Below are 18472 nucleotides of genomic sequence, written 5' to 3' on the forward strand. Positions count from 1 at the left end.
AGAATACTTTTGACTTTTGGAGATAACCGTAAGCATTGCACTTTTTTGGTAGTTGGATGGCAAGCACTTATGTTCTGGGGATTTCTAAGTACCCTCTTATTCTAAATATACATACATCATCTGAATGCTGCAGGTCTCTAGTTTGTGGTTGTCAAGTTTCATGAGGCTGTGATTATCCTAGAGGTCACAATAGGTCATTTTATACAGAGAGGTCACGATTTTCTCTCGGCAAAATTTATCCTGCTTCAGTGCAGTATCCCCTCCATCCTATCAAAGTTTTCACTGTCCATTTCTGTTATTTTCTCTGTGTTTGTTTCTCTAAATGTGCTTCTGTCTGGTGTCTTCTCAGATCATGAAGTGCATCAGTCAGCTGGAGCTGGCTCAGCTGATCGGTACGGGCGTGAAGGCACGCTACATCTCAGGGACAGTTCGAGGCAAAGAGGGCTTTGTAGCAAGTACGAAGGAGCAGAGCAACGACGAGTACCTGGGTCTAGGTTAGCACCATAATATAAATACAAAATGCAAAGCAAGTCCAGTGTCACGGCCTTGTCCTGTTTTTGTGGTAAATGGCTCCAAACAACACACAGCTCTTTGTATGATGTGTATTATTCTGTGGTTTGCTCTGTAGTCGGAGGGACGGTGGACCGAAAGCAGATCGCCAGCATTCAGGAGTCCATCGGAGAGACAAGCTCTCAGAGTGTGGTAGTGGCTGTGGACAGGTACAGTAGTCACCTTGAACTGAAAATAATAATAATAGCAACAACTTTATTTATATAGCACTTTTCAAAATGATGAACAAAGCACTTCACTTGCAATTTAAAAAAAAAAGGCAATAAAAGCAAGCAAGGAGACAAAGCATTAGCTTCTCTAAACTTATTTGGCAGGTCATTCTACAACTGTGGGTCAACAGCAAACACCTTTATTTTCAAGGAATGACCTACCTTGACCTTGGATTTAGGCTCATAGGGGGTCAGGAGGTCAGCTACATATTCGGGTCATAAGTCTGGCTGCAGCATTTTGAATAAGCTGAAGTTTTTTTAGGTTTTGTTCCGCGAGGCAAAAGAAGAAAGCATTGCAGCAATCTAACCAGGATGAGATGAATGCATGAATCACTGTTTCCAAATTCTTGGCAGATAGAAATGACCTGACATTTTTCTTCGCTGCAAAAAAACATGATTGGACAAAAGAATTAACATGCTGGTGATAAAAATTGAGGTGGTTATCAAAGAGAATATCAAGGTTTCTGCAAGAGCTGGTAATGCTAGATGAGAGGGAAGGGAAGAGGGGAGATGAAATTCTGGACCAGGACCCGTGATAATAATCTACCTTTTTTTAAGGTAAAAAAATGTCATCTAGTTATTTGTATCTGCAGTGCACATGTGGAGGTTGCTTAATTGACTGGTGCCACTAGTGTCAAAGGAGAGATATAAGTGTGAGTCATCGGCATAGAAATGACACTGTGTTTTGTAATGATATGATCAAGTGGTAGCATAAAAATTGAAAATGTTAAGGGCTTAAAAACTGAAACCTGTGGAAGCCCATATTTTAGCAGTACTGGAGCTGATAATTCCCAGTTTTAGCACATGATGAACTCCCCGAAAGATAAGAATGTAACCTAATAATCTAAATCTAAAACCAAACCTGAGATGCTTGTTCAGTTTCTAAGACGTTCAATTAAAATACTGACACAATCAACAGTGTTGAAAGCTGCAGACAGATCCAACAGAAGTAAAACAGTGTGTTGATCACAGTCAGATGCTTAAAAAGAAATCACTAAAACTTTGGCTCACTTGCTTTGGCTGAATTCTCATGACTGCAAACAAAGGAAGTAGAGACAGAAAATGTTCATCATATCTACAAAATGTATATATTAAGATGAGAACAACTTTTAACTTTATCAGAGGAAAACATTAGATTAAAATAAAACTGATGAAAAATGCAGTCACACATTAACTAGTTATGCTGAAGTGAGTGTATGCAGTTCATTTTAGCAAGTAACACTTTATTATTCCCTTATTAAACTGTCCTAAAAGATTTTTTTCCATGCAGAGTGACTTTTAAATGATAATTGTCGCCTTTCTTTGTTTCTGTTTTAGGATATTCACTGGTTCTACGAGACTGGATGGTAACGCTATAGGTGAGTCTACTTTTATACTGTACTGTTTTATTCTCATTGCTCCAAGGACGGCTGCATTCAAGCTATTTGTGATCGTCGTGAGTCACGTTGCCCGCACAAAGCACCCTGTCTTTGCTCATTGCCAGCATATTTCTCTCTGTTCGTCAGTTGATTTTGTACGCTGGCTGTGCGCTGTGTCCATGGATGAGCTGGCCTCGCCCACACACCCACGTATGTTCAGCCTGCAAAAAATAGTCGAGATCTCCTACTACAACATGGGCCGCATCAGGCTGCAGTGGTCCAGGATCTGGGAGGTTATTGGAGACCACTTCAACAAGGTGGGTGAGGACCGGTTATGTGAAAACAGAAGCACGATTTTTAAGACATGGATACAGAATAGTGCTGTTGTAGAGAAAAAAACTAAACATAGTGTCAGATATATTTTTTGTTTATTTGCATTATTGAAAAAAATACAAAATCTTGTGGATAAATGTCCTCAGTTGGGAAGAGTCTGAGTAAGCTCCAAAGGACTGTTTACTTTCTCTCCCACCTTCTGTTTTACAGCAGGCTGATTTCAGTCACTGATAAACACAAATTGTTGCCAGAAAAGCTTTCTAGTAGTTTAGTATTCAAGGACACCTCTCTCACTGAGGCACTGCTTCTCGCTGAGTGGTGTGCGTAAAAATCAAATCTTCAAGTTAGTCATTCATCATGTTGGAAAGTGGATTTAAAGAAATCTTTCTTTCCTGTTGGAGAGTGAACTGTTTATTCTTATGTTTTTCCGTTGTAAATCTCACTGAAGGAACAGTTTGTTCTTGGAAAGCTGCACTTGTTGGGATTTAAGAAAATGGTTACGTGACATTATTCCAACCCACTTTCTCTCGCATACATATAAAACTATTAAAACCATCTTATAAAGGGTAAAAATTTAAACTTCAATGTACACGCTTTAGTGTTATCTGCAGAGGTCCAGAAGTGTGGATTGATACCCCTAAAAAAATGCCATTATATGTGTCTGTTTTCAAAAAGAGCTGAGGGCAGCAGTTGCCATTAAAGTATATTGAAGCTTGGATACCCAAACTGGGGTACATGCACCCCCAGGGGTACGTGAAAAAAAAGTTTTTCAAAATACAGGCACAGATTGTGTGTAAAATGATTTAAGACAAATGTTGCAGAGTTGTGTCTATTCAAGCAAATCCTTCTCATTCACCTGTGTTGAGTATTTCACAGTTTCAAGTGGATTTTTTATATAATCCGGCTTATTAACATGAAAAAAATCATATAAAATTGGGTCGTTTGGGGGGGCATACGTTAAACTGTACAGGGCTGAAAAAAAGTTTGGTAAACACTGTTTTATATGATTGTAATTGTAATTGGTTGTCAGGAATTGTTTTGTAATATACTAAAGCTGTTAAAATAAATGTATAGAACAGTGCATTAATGCTGAACTGTGTGTTAATTTCTGTGTGCAGGTTGGCTGTAATTCCAACGAAGATGTGGCGATCTTTGCTGTGGACTCTCTCAGGCAGCTGTCCATGAAGTTTTTGGAGAAGGGGGAACTCGCCAACTTCAGATTCCAGAAAGACTTTCTGAGGCCTTTCGAGCACATCATGAAAAAGAACAGGTAAAGAGACAAAGTCGTACATTTATCTGCGAGTGAGAGCTCATGTTACCCCTCCACAGTGCAAACACAAGGCCTGTACTGTGGTAGTTACTATTTCTGGGTTGTTTCTCACATGGCTGCAGACTCGCACTCCCCTCCTCCCCTCAACCTCTGTAGCAGCTCTCCACCTCGTCTTTCTCTCCATCTCTGTGTTTCTTATGGCAGTGAGTAAGCATATTGTTTGGCAAGCAAAGATTTCCGACCCATTTCAGTCTGTTTGCATTACCCTTTCAGTGAATTCATGTAAAAGCCTTTTTATTTCTTTGCTCGGTCCGAATCACTTCTGAATGGATTTTGAACAGCTATCAGTTATAAATGAATTTGATTTTGCCGTTGTGACTGTGTGCATGCAGCACGTCAAAAGGCAAGCTGTTTTACCGCAGCATCCTTTTCATTCATGTGAAAGAGGAGTAGCGGTGTAAGTATAAATCCACCCACAGACTGAACAGGCTGAGAGCCTCAGCAGAGAGGAGATGGCAGGCAGCCATGTAAACCCTGCAGCGCTGTGTGTCCATTAGACTCACTCATGCTGCCCTCCTGTGAGTTGCTCTGCGCGTGTGTGTGTGTGAGAGAGAGAGATGGTAAGTGGAGGCAGAGTTTTCTCTCTCTCATTCATAACTACTGAGCAATTAGGAATGCTCTTCACTATGGCAACAGTTGCTGCAAAAACATGTCGTGCCAAAACTGGCCAGTGCTGGAGTGATGACGCTGCCTGAAAATGGAATTGAGGCTCTTATTAAGAGCTTTTAACGATAATTGACATCAATGAAGAGGTGAATTTCCTTCTTTTTAATGGATTGAGTGTTAGGCTTCCTGCTTTCTTTTCCTCGCTTGCTCTTTCTTTGCCTCTGTCTTCTCATTCTTCACATGCTGCTCCTCTTCCTCAAGTCTTCTGCTGAAAACTTTAAGAAAACAGTTAATTCAGCAAAAAGCATGTACTCATGTCTAGTTTTAAAATGCAATGTCCTTTTTGCTGCAGTTTTTACTATACTTTGTTGTATTCAGTTCCAATCTCTTATTTTAATAAAAAAAACCCTCTAGGGACAGGTTTTGCAAATTAGTATTCGCTACAAACACTGATACTTGCGTCGGATAGCTGTTTTCAGCTTGTCTCTGTGTACTGCATCTGTCCTTATCAAAAAACAAACAATGAATAAATAAATAAACCCTTTTCATCTTTGTTCTGACCTGTTTGTCTTCCAATTCACTCACTCTCCTCCTCTTCTTCTCTTTTTTAAAAACAATTCCAACATCTTTTTATTGAGCATTTATATTTCAATACATTTCACTTGCACATTCAGTACTCTGTTTTTCTGGTTTTGGACTTGTTAGTTGAGCTGCAAGGATTAGTCAGTAGCACTTTTCAAAGAAATGTTCTTAAATGTGATGATCTGCTGCTTTTCTTTGTCATTCATGATGGTAAATGAAGAGTCTTTGGATTTGGGACTGTTTGTTGAACAAAGAAGCAATTTCAAATCAGTACTTTGGCCTTTGGAAAATTGTGATGAGCATTTTTCACAATTTTTTGACATTTTATTCATCAATCAGTCATGAAAATGATGGTCAGATTAATTGAAATTGAAAATAATCATTACTAGCAGACCTTCTCCTTAGGGAGTTAAATAAATATTTGAATGCAAAAAATTTAAAATAAAGGGATAAGACATACAGATCACAAAATACTGAGTTGTTCTCTCTTTCTTTTACCCCTGTTTCCTTTCCAGGTCTCCCACCATCAGAGACATGGTGGTGCGCTGTATAGCACAGATGGTTAACTCCCAGGCAGCGAACATCCGCTCAGGCTGGAAGAACATCTTCTCCGTCTTCCACCTGGCTGCTTCGGACCAGGACGAGAGCATTGTAGAGCTGGCCTTCCAGACCACTGGCCACATCGTCAGTAAGTCCAACAGACACACGGACACGGAGACACCTCAGACGGTTTTAATAACTCAAAGAAAGAGAGCAGATTATTTCATGTGGGATTGTATGAGGCACCTATTCATAATCAGTGTAGAAACCTCGTACAACCTTACATCAAATAATATGCACTATCCCTTTAAATGCCAAACCTCCTTATTTATTTTCTTAACTGGTTACATTCATCTCGTGGTCATCAGATTCTGATGTTGCTCTTTCCCTTTATCTTCCCTCTTTCATCCACCTTTATCTCCCTCCCTCCGCCCCTCTTTTACTCTGCCTTAATCTCCCTCTGTCCGTTTCCCAGCGAATGTATTTGAAAAGCACTTTGCAGCCACCATCGACTCCTTCCAGGACGCTGTCAAGTGTCTGTCAGAGTTTGCCTGTAACGCCTCCTTCCCAGACACCAGCATGGAAGCCATCCGCCTCATCCGACACTGCGCCAAATACGTCTCAGAGAGGCCACAGGTCGGTATCAGGCTGTGCTTTTTCCAAAAAGGGCTGCAGCAATTATTTTCATTATTGACTCATCTATTGAACATTTTCTCAATTTACTGATTAGTTGTTTGGTGCATAAAATATCAGAAAGTGGTGAAAAATGTTTTCTAAAGTGTCAGGTGATGTCCTCAAATGTCTAGTTTTGTCCACAACCTAAAGATACTCAATTTACTGTCATGGAGGACCTAAGATACCAGAAATATTCACATTTAAGAAGCTGCAATCAGAGAATACAAGCATTTTTCTTGTAAAATATATTTAAAAAATAGTTGGCAGTTAATTTATTATTTAACAGTTAATCAATTAATCAGCTAATCATTGCACCTTTAGCACAGAACAATTTATTTCTCATCGTAAAGGTGCCATAACTGTGCATCATATTAGACGATGAGTATTAGATATTCTTGTTTGGTTAAAGCAGCAAAAAATGAGATAAATAGAGAATAATGTAGACACTGCAGCTTCTATTAAATGTCATCTAAAGATTAGCATAATATAAACGTGTTGTGCTTAGATTTTAAGCCTGACAGTACAAGATGGATTAATGTGCAAGCATGCAGTCGTACATCAACTTCACATCTATTTACATCAGTCAGTGTGTATCAAATTGTGCCTCGTGTAGACGTTTACCGTCAGAGCTTCAGCGTAGCAGTATAATCATTTTCTCACCCTTGACATCGTAAAAGAGAATCTGCATGAGGAAAGCATGAAAGAGAGTGAGCGGGTATAATGTGTACCAGCATGTATGGAAATGTTTATTTGTTCAGGAGGGTTAATTCTCCCCCGAGGCAGCAGTGGTACAGTAGTGATGTGAACATGGATTTTATTTCCCTGGCAGGCCTTCAAAGACTACACCAGTGATGACATGAATGTAGCGCCTGAGGACCGTGTGTGGGTGCGGGGGTGGTTCCCCATCCTCTTCGAGCTCTCCTGCATCATCAACAGGTGTAAGCTGGATGTCAGGACCAGGTAGGCGGGGTTCACCTTTAGCCGGCTAACCAGGGCTGAAACGGTGGGCATCGTTAAAGTCGCTGGATATTTTAAAGGGACGGTTCATCTCAAAATATAACATATTTTTATATTTATCTATCTAGATTGTTTTGGTGTGAGATGCTGAGTTTTGGAGACATTATTGGAGATATGGAACTTGTTTGTTCCTGTGGTATAAATCAGGCCTATTCAATTACTTTTAAAGGTCAGATTTGAAAAAAGTGAAGTGCTAAGGAGCCGTATGTTTACATTTCCTATTTCTGACTTTGAATGTAGGAATTTATATGAGTAAAACAATGCATATTTTTGCTTTTCCCCACTTAGTTTTCACAATTTCACAAAAGTACTTGGAAAAACAATGCAACTTCTAATCCTAGATTAGAAGTAGTTTGTTTTAATAAACACAGTGTTGCATTTACCATCTTTGTTTAATTCAGTTTGACTCTCCTTAAACCCCTCTGCCTAAACAGCCTGAGTTAAAATAAAATAATTAAGTGTCACTTTGCTTAACAAAGGACATAATCAATGAATGACCTAATTAGCCTTCTAATAAAATGATGATCTTCTAATCAACAATGTAAACACCCATAAATTTAGAATGTTAGCAGTTTCTTTAAACAAAATCTCACTTTTGATTATATTTATAATGATCAAAGGGCCAGATTGAGGTCGTCAAAGGGCCGGATTTGGCCCACGGGTCGCCAGTTGAATAGGCTTGGTATAAAGAAAGCAGTCCTTACATGAAACTGTGGATTATCTTGAGCAACTGGGTCATGATTTCTTGAAAGAGACTCTGCTGTTGAGTTTTTGCAATGTATTTGTGGCGCTTTGAGCACCAAAGTATGAGTGTCATTTAGTCCCATTATGTTCAAGAGAAAGCAGACATCTCTACAGCTGATATCTCCAAAACTCTGCAGCTCACAGAAAAACAATCTAGATGGCTAAGTGGCACTTCAGGTAAGAGGGAAATGTGTATTTTTTATTTTGACCTGTCTCTTTAACACCTATTACTTTAGCTTTTAATTGAGTGTAAAGACAGCACAAATAGAGGTTCTGTGTAGAGCTGCTGCACATCCAGGGTTTGCAATATAGAAAAGACTGCATGTTGTGAAAAAAAGCAAATGTCAGCTGGAGCAGCAAGGAAAGAACAAACGTTTGTCTGTGTATTTCCCAGGGGGCTGACAGTGATGTTTGAAGTGATGAAGACCTACGGGCACACCTTTGAGAAACACTGGTGGCAAGACCTGTTCAGAATTGTGTTCAGGATCTTTGACAACATGAAGCTGCCTGAGCAACAAACTGAGGTACACGACAAGTCTTTCATCCTTAACAGCTGTTTTTTTGTTGGTTTTTTGTAACAGCTGTTTTGACCATCATGACCAGCTGTTGTAAATGAATGTCTAGGGTTCCCAAACGTCCTGTGAAACATGAAAAACAGTTTTCCTGGTCATGGAAAATGAGAGAAAAAGCAAATTGTCCCAGAAAACTTGTGCTGTCCTGGAAAAAATGTTCTGGAAAATGTTCTGGAAAATCTTCTAAAAAAGAATGTGAACCCTGCTGTCTCAGATATTAAAAACAATCTCTACACCGCACTATTGTTTTTGTTCTTCATTTGTTGATTAAAAAGAAATCTCACAGAGGTTGTGTTGCACCCCCAGAAAGCAGAGTGGATGACCACCACCTGCAACCATGCACTTTACGCCATCTGTGATGTCTTCACCCAATACTTTGAGTCCCTCAATGACGTCCTGCTGGATGACATTCTGGCTCAGCTCTACTGGTGTGTGCAGCAAGGTGAGCACTCTTTCTGTTTTCTGTCATATGGCATTGCCCCTCTCTGCTTCTCGTAACTGCACCATCTACTGTGGCTGATACACCGACGGTAGATAATTACCTCATACAACCCTACTTCAAAATAATCTGAAGATTCACAGAATTTCTGAGTTGAATTTGTGTGCAATATCAGGGTTCAAGCAGGCATTACTGGCATTAGCTGTGCCCCGGGTTTGGCTGCACTGACACAACTTAAAGATTGCTTCTGAGCTTTTGTGTGCTGCATCAATACTGAGGCATCACTTTATAAAAAGACAAAGGTTAAGTAAATAATCAATGAATGTTTTTAGTATTTTGGGATTGTTTAGTGGAAAACAGATAAAAAGGCAGAAATCTCAGTAGACTTTGTATATCGATAATGCTCACCTCTTTTTAATTTACCCTTCCCTTGTCTCTCCCTCCTCCTCCTCCTCCTCCTCCTCCTCCTCCTGCTCCTCCTCTTCATCTGTGTGTCTGTAGATAATGAGCAGCTTGCCCGCTCAGGCACCAACTGTCTAGAGAACGTGGTCATCCTGAATGGAGAGAAATTCTCCCCGGAGACCTGGGACAAGACGTGTAACTGCATGCTGGACATCTTCAAGACCACCATCCCACACGCGTAAGCTGCTGCACTGACTACAAAACACCCTCCTACTCAAAGTCAGAAAACAGTGACTTTAGTTGCTAAATAGTAGTAGTTGCTAAAGTGGTAAATGGAATTACACAAAACACTATTTAAATCTTACTTGATTTATAATGAGTTTTTTTTATGTAATTTAACTTTTAAACAAAACTAAACAGACATTTAGAAAAGAAATGTAAAATACTGATTATTTCATGTCATTTTCTAGCCTGGATGATGTTTTATGTTTGTCCTTCTGAATGTGATTTATTGAGTAAACTGTTTTTCAGGCTGTTAACATGGAGACCAGCCGGAGCAGAGGGAGAACACCTGACAACACAGAGCCTGTCAGACAAACAGCTGGTGAGCAATGACAGCATTTCTCTGTTTTGCATGTGAATGAATCACTATTTGTTTGGTACATGTGCAAGTGTGCTGCTATAAAATAAATATGCTACGTCTATTACATTTTAGCACACTAGTGTACTTGCAGTCAGACTAATCATCAGTATATTTAAAGTGTGTTAATGATTACTTAACTTGAAGGCTGATATTTTGGAATAACTAATTGTGTACTAAGTATATTTTAGTTGTAATTAAATTGCACAAAGGCACAATTTTAAGTGTATTTAGTGTTGCTTTATGTGCTAAAGTGGAACAACTTCAAATATACTTAGTGCACTAAGTATTTTTCAAAGTACGACTTTAAATAAACTTATGTTCAAGTTCACTTTTTGTACACTTCTAATTAAGTGAAATTAAAGTACACTTGAATAAATCATACTAACTGGATGCATACTACTTCTAATACTATGATGGATTAAATGCACACTGAGTGAACAACATAACATACACGTTAACTTATAACAACTGTTGTATTCTTTAATGATATTCCTACTATACGTAAGTATGTTACTTTTTTACCTGTGTGCTGTCATTTTTGTGAAATTAATTAACTTTTCTTTGATTTTATTTACATATCAGAATTTTACTGCTACAAAACAAAATATTTATTTTTCTCCTTTCACACAGTTTTCATTTTTTCAACATATTTGTATTTGTTTGTATAATGTTTAGTACTGTGTATATTTGGGCGTGGAGTAACTCTGCTCACTTTGCTCTCAGGACTCCATTTCCCAGAAGTCAGTGGATATTCAGTCCCGCTCTGATGACCAGCACTCCATCAGCAGCGCTGATAGGGTTGCCATGGAGAGCCGTCGGCAGAGTCAGTACAGCTCGGCCTCAGGCATGTGTGAGGACGGCTCCAGGAACAGGACCCCTGCGAGTAAGCCTGTCACTGAACTGCACACAACACTGAACTGTGAGTGTGTTTAATGTGTGTGTGTGTGTGGGTGTGTGTGTTCTGATGGGAGTTTACCTGTATGATCCACAGAGGTCCAGGAGCAGCGCTTATTCTCAGCTCTGCTGATAAAGTGCGTCGTGCAGCTGGAGCTGATCCAGACGATTGATAACATCGTGTTTTTTCCTGCCACCAGTAAGAAGGAAGACGCTGAGAACTTTGCTGCTGCTCAGGTACAAACATCAGATAATAACAATCAGCTGTTGTAGTATTTTTGTTTCCAGGTTTTAGATGACACCTCTCCTCAGATCTAGTCTTTTTCTAGTTTTCTGTGCTCTGTGATTAAAGTGAAGATGAAATTATCTGAAAATTGTAGTGACCAAAACGTACTGATGATGATCATTTCATAAATAATGTGATGTTTGGGGGTTTTTTTGTAGAGGGATGCTGTATATGCAGCAGATGTCCCAGTGGAGACCCAGGACCAGGGCATGTACCGCTACCTGACCTCAGAACAGCTCTTTAAATTGCTGGACTGCTTGCTGGAGTCGCACTGCTTCGCCAAGGCCTTCAACTCCAACAATGAGCAGAGGACCTTACTGTGGAAAGCAGGTAGAGCAAAAGAGTCACACTGTGATCTGCTCTTTACCTCTTCTCTGATTGATTCAGTGAACCTTTATCTGATTGAATTGTTAGAATCTGCGGTGCTGAAGTCAGATTTGTAACTGTGACTTTTTCATATTATAAGAATAAAAAAAACTGAAATTAGCTGAATTGACTGTGTGCGTCTGTATGCATGTTTGTTCAAGGTTTCAAAGGAAAGTCGAAGCCCAACCTGTTGAAGCAGGAGACCAGCAGCCTGGCGTGTGGCCTGCGCATCCTGTTTCGCATGTACACAGACGAGAGCCGCCAGGACGCCTGGGAGGAGGTCCAGAGACGACTGCTCAAGTAAGGAACAAACACAGGACACATTCATACCTACTGCTGCTGCTGCTGACCAGTGTTGGATAGCATCACTTTTAGAAGTAACTTGTTACACTACAAGATTACTGCCATTAAAAAGTAACTTGTCACGCAACAGTGCAACATACTGAGAGAAGTAATTCCTTAGAATACTTTTGCATTACCAAAAACCATACAACCATCGATACTCTTTTATAAGGCATGAGAAGTTCATGTTAGACAGTTGGTTTGTCTGACCAGACTGCTGAAGCTAAAAAAGCCTCTCCGCAGGTGCGCTTGTCTGGATGTTGGAGCATTGACTCAAAGAAAAGATTTTATCATGCAGAATTTGTTCAATACATCCATCTCGAGGTCAACCTTGAGATAACTCTGCGATTTCAGTGTCCTCAGAAACTGTAGGCTGCGAATGTCTCATATGCAAAAAAAGTCACCTTCAGAGTCTCCGCCGACGACAGCTGCAGGCAGCAGTACGTCTTGCAGTGAAAATATGGTCAAATTGAGCAGTAGCAGGTTGTTTCTTTAAAAACAGAACTAAATAAATAAGTACTTGAATCACATAAGAATGGTTTCATTACCCCTAACACCGCTGCTAACCCTCCAGTGGCAGGAGGACATTAGTCAGAAGATCTCTCCTACCTCCAATGATATTTAATATGATTTCTAAGTAGCTGCACCACTCTTCTCATATTGTTCTGACATTCATCATTGCAGTTAACCTTCAGTCCCCCTGTGAGTGAACCACAATCTGCCCACAGAAAATGACTCAAGTGCACAGAGATGAGTTTGTCAGTGACCACCACATTAGCAGTGCAGATTCCCCTGACAGGTTAAACTACTGATCTTTATAATGGATTCTGATGTCGTGCTGCTTCTCCTCATCCCACTAATGACGCCGTCTGCAGAGTAAACTACTCCTTCTAAACATCTGTTCAGTGACAGTCGGAACAGTTTGAGTTTATGTGTGCAGATGCCTGAAAATGTGCTCTCAATTTGACAAGAGTTCAGAAACTAATTGGAGGTTTTGTTGACGGTAGTTTTCAACAGAAACATGATGAATGCGTTCAGAACATGACTCCTTTTTCTGCTTGAATAAACTGGTTTAGTAAATTAATTATGTGTGTGCACGAGATAGATACAAATGGGAATTTTTCGTCTGATTATGGTTATAATTTCAAAAGTTCAGTGCCCCTTTTTTTTTGTTTTACTCAACGTTTATACACTGTGGAGGAAAAGAGAACAAATTAATGATTTTAATAGAACTCAAGGTCTTGAGGGCATATTCTAGTAAATGAAAATTCTCCTGATCTTTATAGTCAATTTGCCAGCCAGTAGAGCTCTGTTACGAACCTGAAAAAGTTTGATGTGAGATGTGCACAGTTTCGGTCACCAGCAGTCAGAAACTGATGAATGCTAACTTTCATATTTTGGGCAATTATATTAATGCTAATGTGGTTTTGGCGGTTATTGATGCTGAATTCATTTTTGACATTTTCTAAATTGTAGGATTTTATAAATTGTAGGATATTTATGAACACAGATATCCACACTTCACTTTGAGGTGAGTCACAAGTTATCTGTCCGTTCCCAGTGATCAGCATCCTCTAAAACTTCATGAAAGTGGATAAAAATTGACTAATAAAATCATAAAAATTGACCAGTATTTGAAATATGGCCACTTCAGATCTAAACAATCATTTTGAATTTTGAAAATGTCAGAAATGGATTCAGTTTTCTCTCCAACCCCTCAGAATATTATCTAAAGCATCTGTATTGATTATGCTAATTAATACTGATTGTGCAAATTCCCCAACATATGCAAGTTATCATCCTACAGTTTCTAAATGCTGCTGATCCACACTGTACATTTCTAACATAAATTGTCTGGGTACTCAATATTTCCAGGTTCACCTTGCTGACAAGCAGACGATTAAGGCTCCTTCTTTTTATCATTTCTGCAGAATCGATCGTCATCATATCAGGGATGTTTTTCCCAAAACGTCTGTAGAAGTACTGGATACTAGTTTAAAAAAAAAAAGTGGTAAAAGTAGAAGTTCTGATTCAACTTCTTTATGCAAGAAAAAGTCAAAAAGTACAGGCTCTGAAATTTTCCCAAAGTATAAAAGTAAAAGTAGTCCTCTGAAGGACATTTCTACCAGTCTCCCTCTCTTGTCTGTTAAATCTTATATATGATTTTTCATCTTGTTACATCTTTTGTATCATTTTTGTCTTGTTACGTCTGTTTCTGTCTTTTGCAGGAATAAGATGAAGGACAGATATTTGTATTATAATTTAGGGAGTAAAAGTAAAAAGTTGTCAGAAAAAATAATACTCAAGTATTGCACAAATATCTGTAAACTCTACTAAAGTACAGTAACAAAGTATTTTTACTTAGTCACTTCCACTTCTGGTGAATATCTCCATGTTCTCTGAACTGAGGACAAATCGGTCAGACTGGGGTTAAGCCTGAGACGTCTCTCACACATTCACTATCACTGGCTCTAAAATGGGAATCAAGACATCACACTTCTGCAGGGCAGAGCCATCAATAGGCACCTCAGAGGAAGGAGAAATCAAAAAGACACCAGCCCTGAGAGGAGAGGAGACGAGGGGAGGCTGTTTTTGTGTCACTGTCTCCAGTCAGTTACTCGTGGCAAAGGCGCAGCGTCTGCACAGCTCTGCACTTCTCTGTAACGGATGCCGTCTGCTGTATAGATCCAAAGGAATCAGCACACTGATGTTTCATTGTTCAGTCAGCACTGCTGTCATCGCTGCATCTTTATTCAGTGCCTCACAAACAGCCGTCACCCCTTTTTCTCTCCCTGCCTCGCCCTCGAATTGATGATGATATCAAGATAAAGCGGAATCATTGCCTGTCTCTCCTACTTGCATTCTTTATTAGAGAGAAGATGAGAAAGAGGAGGAGGAGGAGGAGGGATGGAGCCTTCAGTGCGAGTGGCTCAGAAATCCTAATTCATGGAGACACTGTTGTGTGTTATCATGCCTGTATTTTGCGTTCCTTCTCTCTCTCAAACATACGTCATTCTGTCGTCCACGAGCAACACAGGCACACATTTACTCTCAAAATCATGCACACACACTCACACATGCATAGTTTGATTAGTGTGGGGTGCAAAGCAGATTTTGGAGGCGATTAGGTCACAGAGATTGGAGCGCAGAGGGAGCCGCGAGTGTGAAGGGAGGAGGGGGAGAGGAGAGATGGGGATGAAAGGCTAACAGATGGTGCTGATGCCAGAGGAGGGCCGCGGGGTCGGAGGAGAAAGGTCAGAGGCCGCGTCACTTTTCCTCAAGCTGAAACTGTGAGGAGAAGTGTCTTAATTGTTTTCCTAATAGCCTCAGTCAGTGGCTTTAATTAGCGGTTACTGAGTGAAAACACTCTTCATCTTCCCCATCCTGACAGTTTTTCATGTGATAAGTGAGGCAGAGGAGCAGATGCTGTTTTTGCTTTGAACAACACACCTCCAAGAGGCTGTTTTTTTTCTGCCATAATATCCAGTATTTTTCTCAGTTAAATGCAGGGCACCAGACTGAGAGAGAGTAGCCTCGCACAACAACAACATGTCCACTGTACTGACCGTATAGCATATTTTTATATTTGTAAATTTATTGTCTGGTGTCTACTTGATGATTTTATTTGTTAAATCACTACTTTGTGACCTTTTCCCTTGAAAATAAAGTAAACTGTTATTTCTGTAAATTGTTTATTTAGTACCAAAGTATTTAAGTAAGTAAGTACAGTTAAGATGAAAAAAAATGTTTGTTTCATGTTGATTTAAGTGGTGGTCCTAAATTTGTGTCGGCAGCACCAGTTCCACTTGTGGAAAAAGTGAGTCTGGAGCGCTGGTTTAATGTTCTTTCAAAATGAAAATATACGTTCCTGAAGTGTTTGTCTTTGTCTGTGTTCTGTAGTGTGTGCAGTGAGGCCGTAGCGTACTTCTTGGCTCTGACCTCAGAGAGTCACAGAGAGGCCTGGACCAACCTGCTGCTGCTCTTCCTCACCAAGGTGCTAAAGATCAGCGATGAAAGGGTAAGGAGACCAAACACCTGATCTTGACTGTGTTAACGCTTGTGTGTTTGTTATTATACTTCTGCCATTGGTGTAACAGGCAAAAAAATAGAAGCTGTGTTCAAATCTTCATACTTGTCAAAGCTTATTGGTGGTTGTGTTTGCAGTCAAATATGCCGTGTGCACTGATTTGTTGTTTTATGGCTATGTGTGTGGTGTCCTGTTGTACTGTTTTAATTATTATTATGAGGTACTTACCAATAGTCAGTGTATTAGCTACAGTAGATGCCGTCTGGCATGCACCCATTTTAGAAGGAGCTGAAAGGAGACCCTGTCCACAGCATCGCCCTTCTCTGCTTCTCCCAACTGGAGGCATGCTGACCACCATCTACTGTAGTTAATACACTTTGTATAAATACTTCATTTAATGCCACTTCAAATAATCTGAACTCTCCCTTTAACAGACACCTGCTGGCAAATCAGGAACTAAGCAATCAGAAAAAAAAAGTTTTTCTCGCTTAAAGCTATTTTGCAACCAGCTGTTGCAAAATCACCAGCTGTCTCTGACTCTTTTCTCCTCCTCCTCCTGCAGTTCAAGGCCCACGCCTCCAGGTACTACCCTCTGCTGTGTGAGATCATGCAGTTCGACCTCATCCCCGAGCTCCGGGCCGTTCTAAGAAAGTTCTACCTGCGCATCGGCCTCGTGTTTCACATCGCACAGCTGCCTGAGCCCGAACCGGAGCCTCAGCCGGCACATGTTGAGCAGGAGGCCGACATGGAGGTGGGGGAGGAGGCCGGGGAGGAGGCCCAGTGATGCTGCACCACAGACAGCCTGGAACACAGATGAGGCCTCTATGTGGTTCATGCTAAACACTTGACTTAAATAGCTGATTATCAATCAGCTATTGGTTACCACCCACCCGCACCCTTAACCCCGTCACCACACACACACACACACACACACACACTCACACACACACACACACACACAGACGGAGTACTTGATATCACAATGAAAACAGTAATGTCTTGTACAAGGTGTAGCGATGCATCCACTGGATAAAACTACTGATAAACAACTGACAGTTACCAATATCTCTGATCTGCTCAGAAGGAATATATTTCAAACAATGTGTGCTTCTTACTGTATATTTAAAAAGTAAAGAATGAATGGTTTCAACAACATGCAAAAAGACATATTTAGTAACTATGAACTGTGACGTTTGTCACACATTGATAGTAACGATCTCTCTGTCTGCACCGCAGATGGCTAACATTAGTATTGATAGCCTCCTGGATGAAACTAGTTGTACAGATCTGCCGCTATGTAATATAATCTTATAACACTAGATTTCATTTATTTTTGTTTATTTCTTTCCTCCTCTGGATTTGCTGCACTTGATCTCTTTTTGAATGCACTGGAGATTTTACTTTTGTGATAATTTATTTGACTGTACCATCTCCTGCAGATACAGTACGAATTTGTAATTGAACAAGAAGACCGTGGCAAGTGAAGGGTTAAATTATTCCATTTTATATGTTCTTAGGTTTTTAATGGAGATAGACAATAACTGGGCTTCTGAAACTGGAAAATAAGAGAGCAACCTGATGCTAGCTGCTTTTGAGTCACTAGTCTGTTTTTATGTTTGAGTTTAGTTCTCACTCTTGTGTACAAAATCAAAAGTTAATAATATATTTAATGTTTTTTTTCTTTGGTTTGGGGGAAAGTTATATGTATAGAGAAAATGACAAATGTTAGCTGTGCTTTAAGTATGAATGGGATGCATTCCTGCTCATGGATGTAGAAAACAAAATGTATATGATACAGCAATGTAAAGTTTTCTATGTTGCGAAAAAGATTATGTACAACTTTCTGTACAATACATCATCTGGCATTCTAATCAGGTTCTAGGTCAATAAAGTTTTTGAACTTGGTTGATTTGAAAAGCTGATTCACTGACTTCTAAATGACAGAACTGCTAGCTGTTTGTGTTCCTACATTAATGATGAGCCAGGGCAACATTAAAATAACATTTTTATTAGAAAATACATTCTATGGTATATATTCATAAGTAAAATAACTAAAATAACACATACATTTACAGATATACACATTACATGGACTAAAGTCTTTAACTCTGTATTCCAGGGTAAAAAGTGCAGTTTTAATGTCGTAAGACAGTTCTTGTCTAAACTAACAGTAATAATTTTACAGACAAACTTTAGTCTCTAACAAAGCTTTTTAAACTAACCATCTCCCACAATTATCATGTTGGTCAGTGAAAAGTGATATAAGCATCACACAGCAGTGATGCTCATTCTCATGAGAGCCACCCGCATCCAAATAAAACGAAGAATGAGCCTCCCTCATTGCAGTTTACCACCCGTGGACACCAGGTAAAGGGAGTTATGTGACGCGGCGTGTCAGCCAGGGTGGCTTCCCCCTACTGCCTGAGCGCTTTACGGTGTCCGGTGTGCCAGGCCGCAGCCAGGGCTCAGTGGCAACAGTATCCACAGAGACACGCCTCTCCAGGGCCGAATGCAGAGACGAGACGTCCACTTCATCA

The 18472-nt window shown here is 39.9% G+C and overlaps 1 protein-coding gene across 2 annotated transcripts in view; it reads left to right on the forward strand.

Moving 5' to 3' along the window:
- Window positions 1-17839, forward strand: part of arfgef1 (ADP-ribosylation factor guanine nucleotide-exchange factor 1 (brefeldin A-inhibited)) — a 78105-nt gene extending 60266 nt beyond the window's left edge. For both annotated transcript variants that reach the window (XM_084710379.1, XM_084710380.1), the window contains 18 exons: window positions 350-494; window positions 629-719; window positions 2097-2137; window positions 2285-2454; window positions 3589-3740; window positions 5504-5676; window positions 6004-6164; window positions 7033-7163; window positions 8359-8488; window positions 8843-8978; window positions 9477-9615; window positions 9909-9981; window positions 10744-10903; window positions 11012-11151; window positions 11359-11530; window positions 11728-11866; window positions 15809-15926; window positions 16498-17839. In XM_084710379.1, the coding sequence (XP_084566505.1) occupies window positions 350-494; window positions 629-719; window positions 2097-2137; window positions 2285-2454; window positions 3589-3740; window positions 5504-5676; window positions 6004-6164; window positions 7033-7163; window positions 8359-8488; window positions 8843-8978; window positions 9477-9615; window positions 9909-9981; window positions 10744-10903; window positions 11012-11151; window positions 11359-11530; window positions 11728-11866; window positions 15809-15926; window positions 16498-16719 (2493 nt within the window). In that variant the 3' untranslated portion in view covers window positions 16720-17839. The remainder of the gene's footprint in view (window positions 1-349; window positions 495-628; window positions 720-2096; window positions 2138-2284; window positions 2455-3588; window positions 3741-5503; window positions 5677-6003; window positions 6165-7032; window positions 7164-8358; window positions 8489-8842; window positions 8979-9476; window positions 9616-9908; window positions 9982-10743; window positions 10904-11011; window positions 11152-11358; window positions 11531-11727; window positions 11867-15808; window positions 15927-16497) is intronic.
- Window positions 17840-18472: the final 633 nt, after the last annotated feature.

Source organism: Lutjanus erythropterus, chromosome 21, assembly GCF_056507025.1.
Source record: "Lutjanus erythropterus isolate fLutEry1 chromosome 21, fLutEry1.hap2, whole genome shotgun sequence".
NCBI classification, from domain to species: Eukaryota; Metazoa; Chordata; class Actinopteri; order Lutjaniformes; family Lutjanidae; genus Lutjanus; species Lutjanus erythropterus.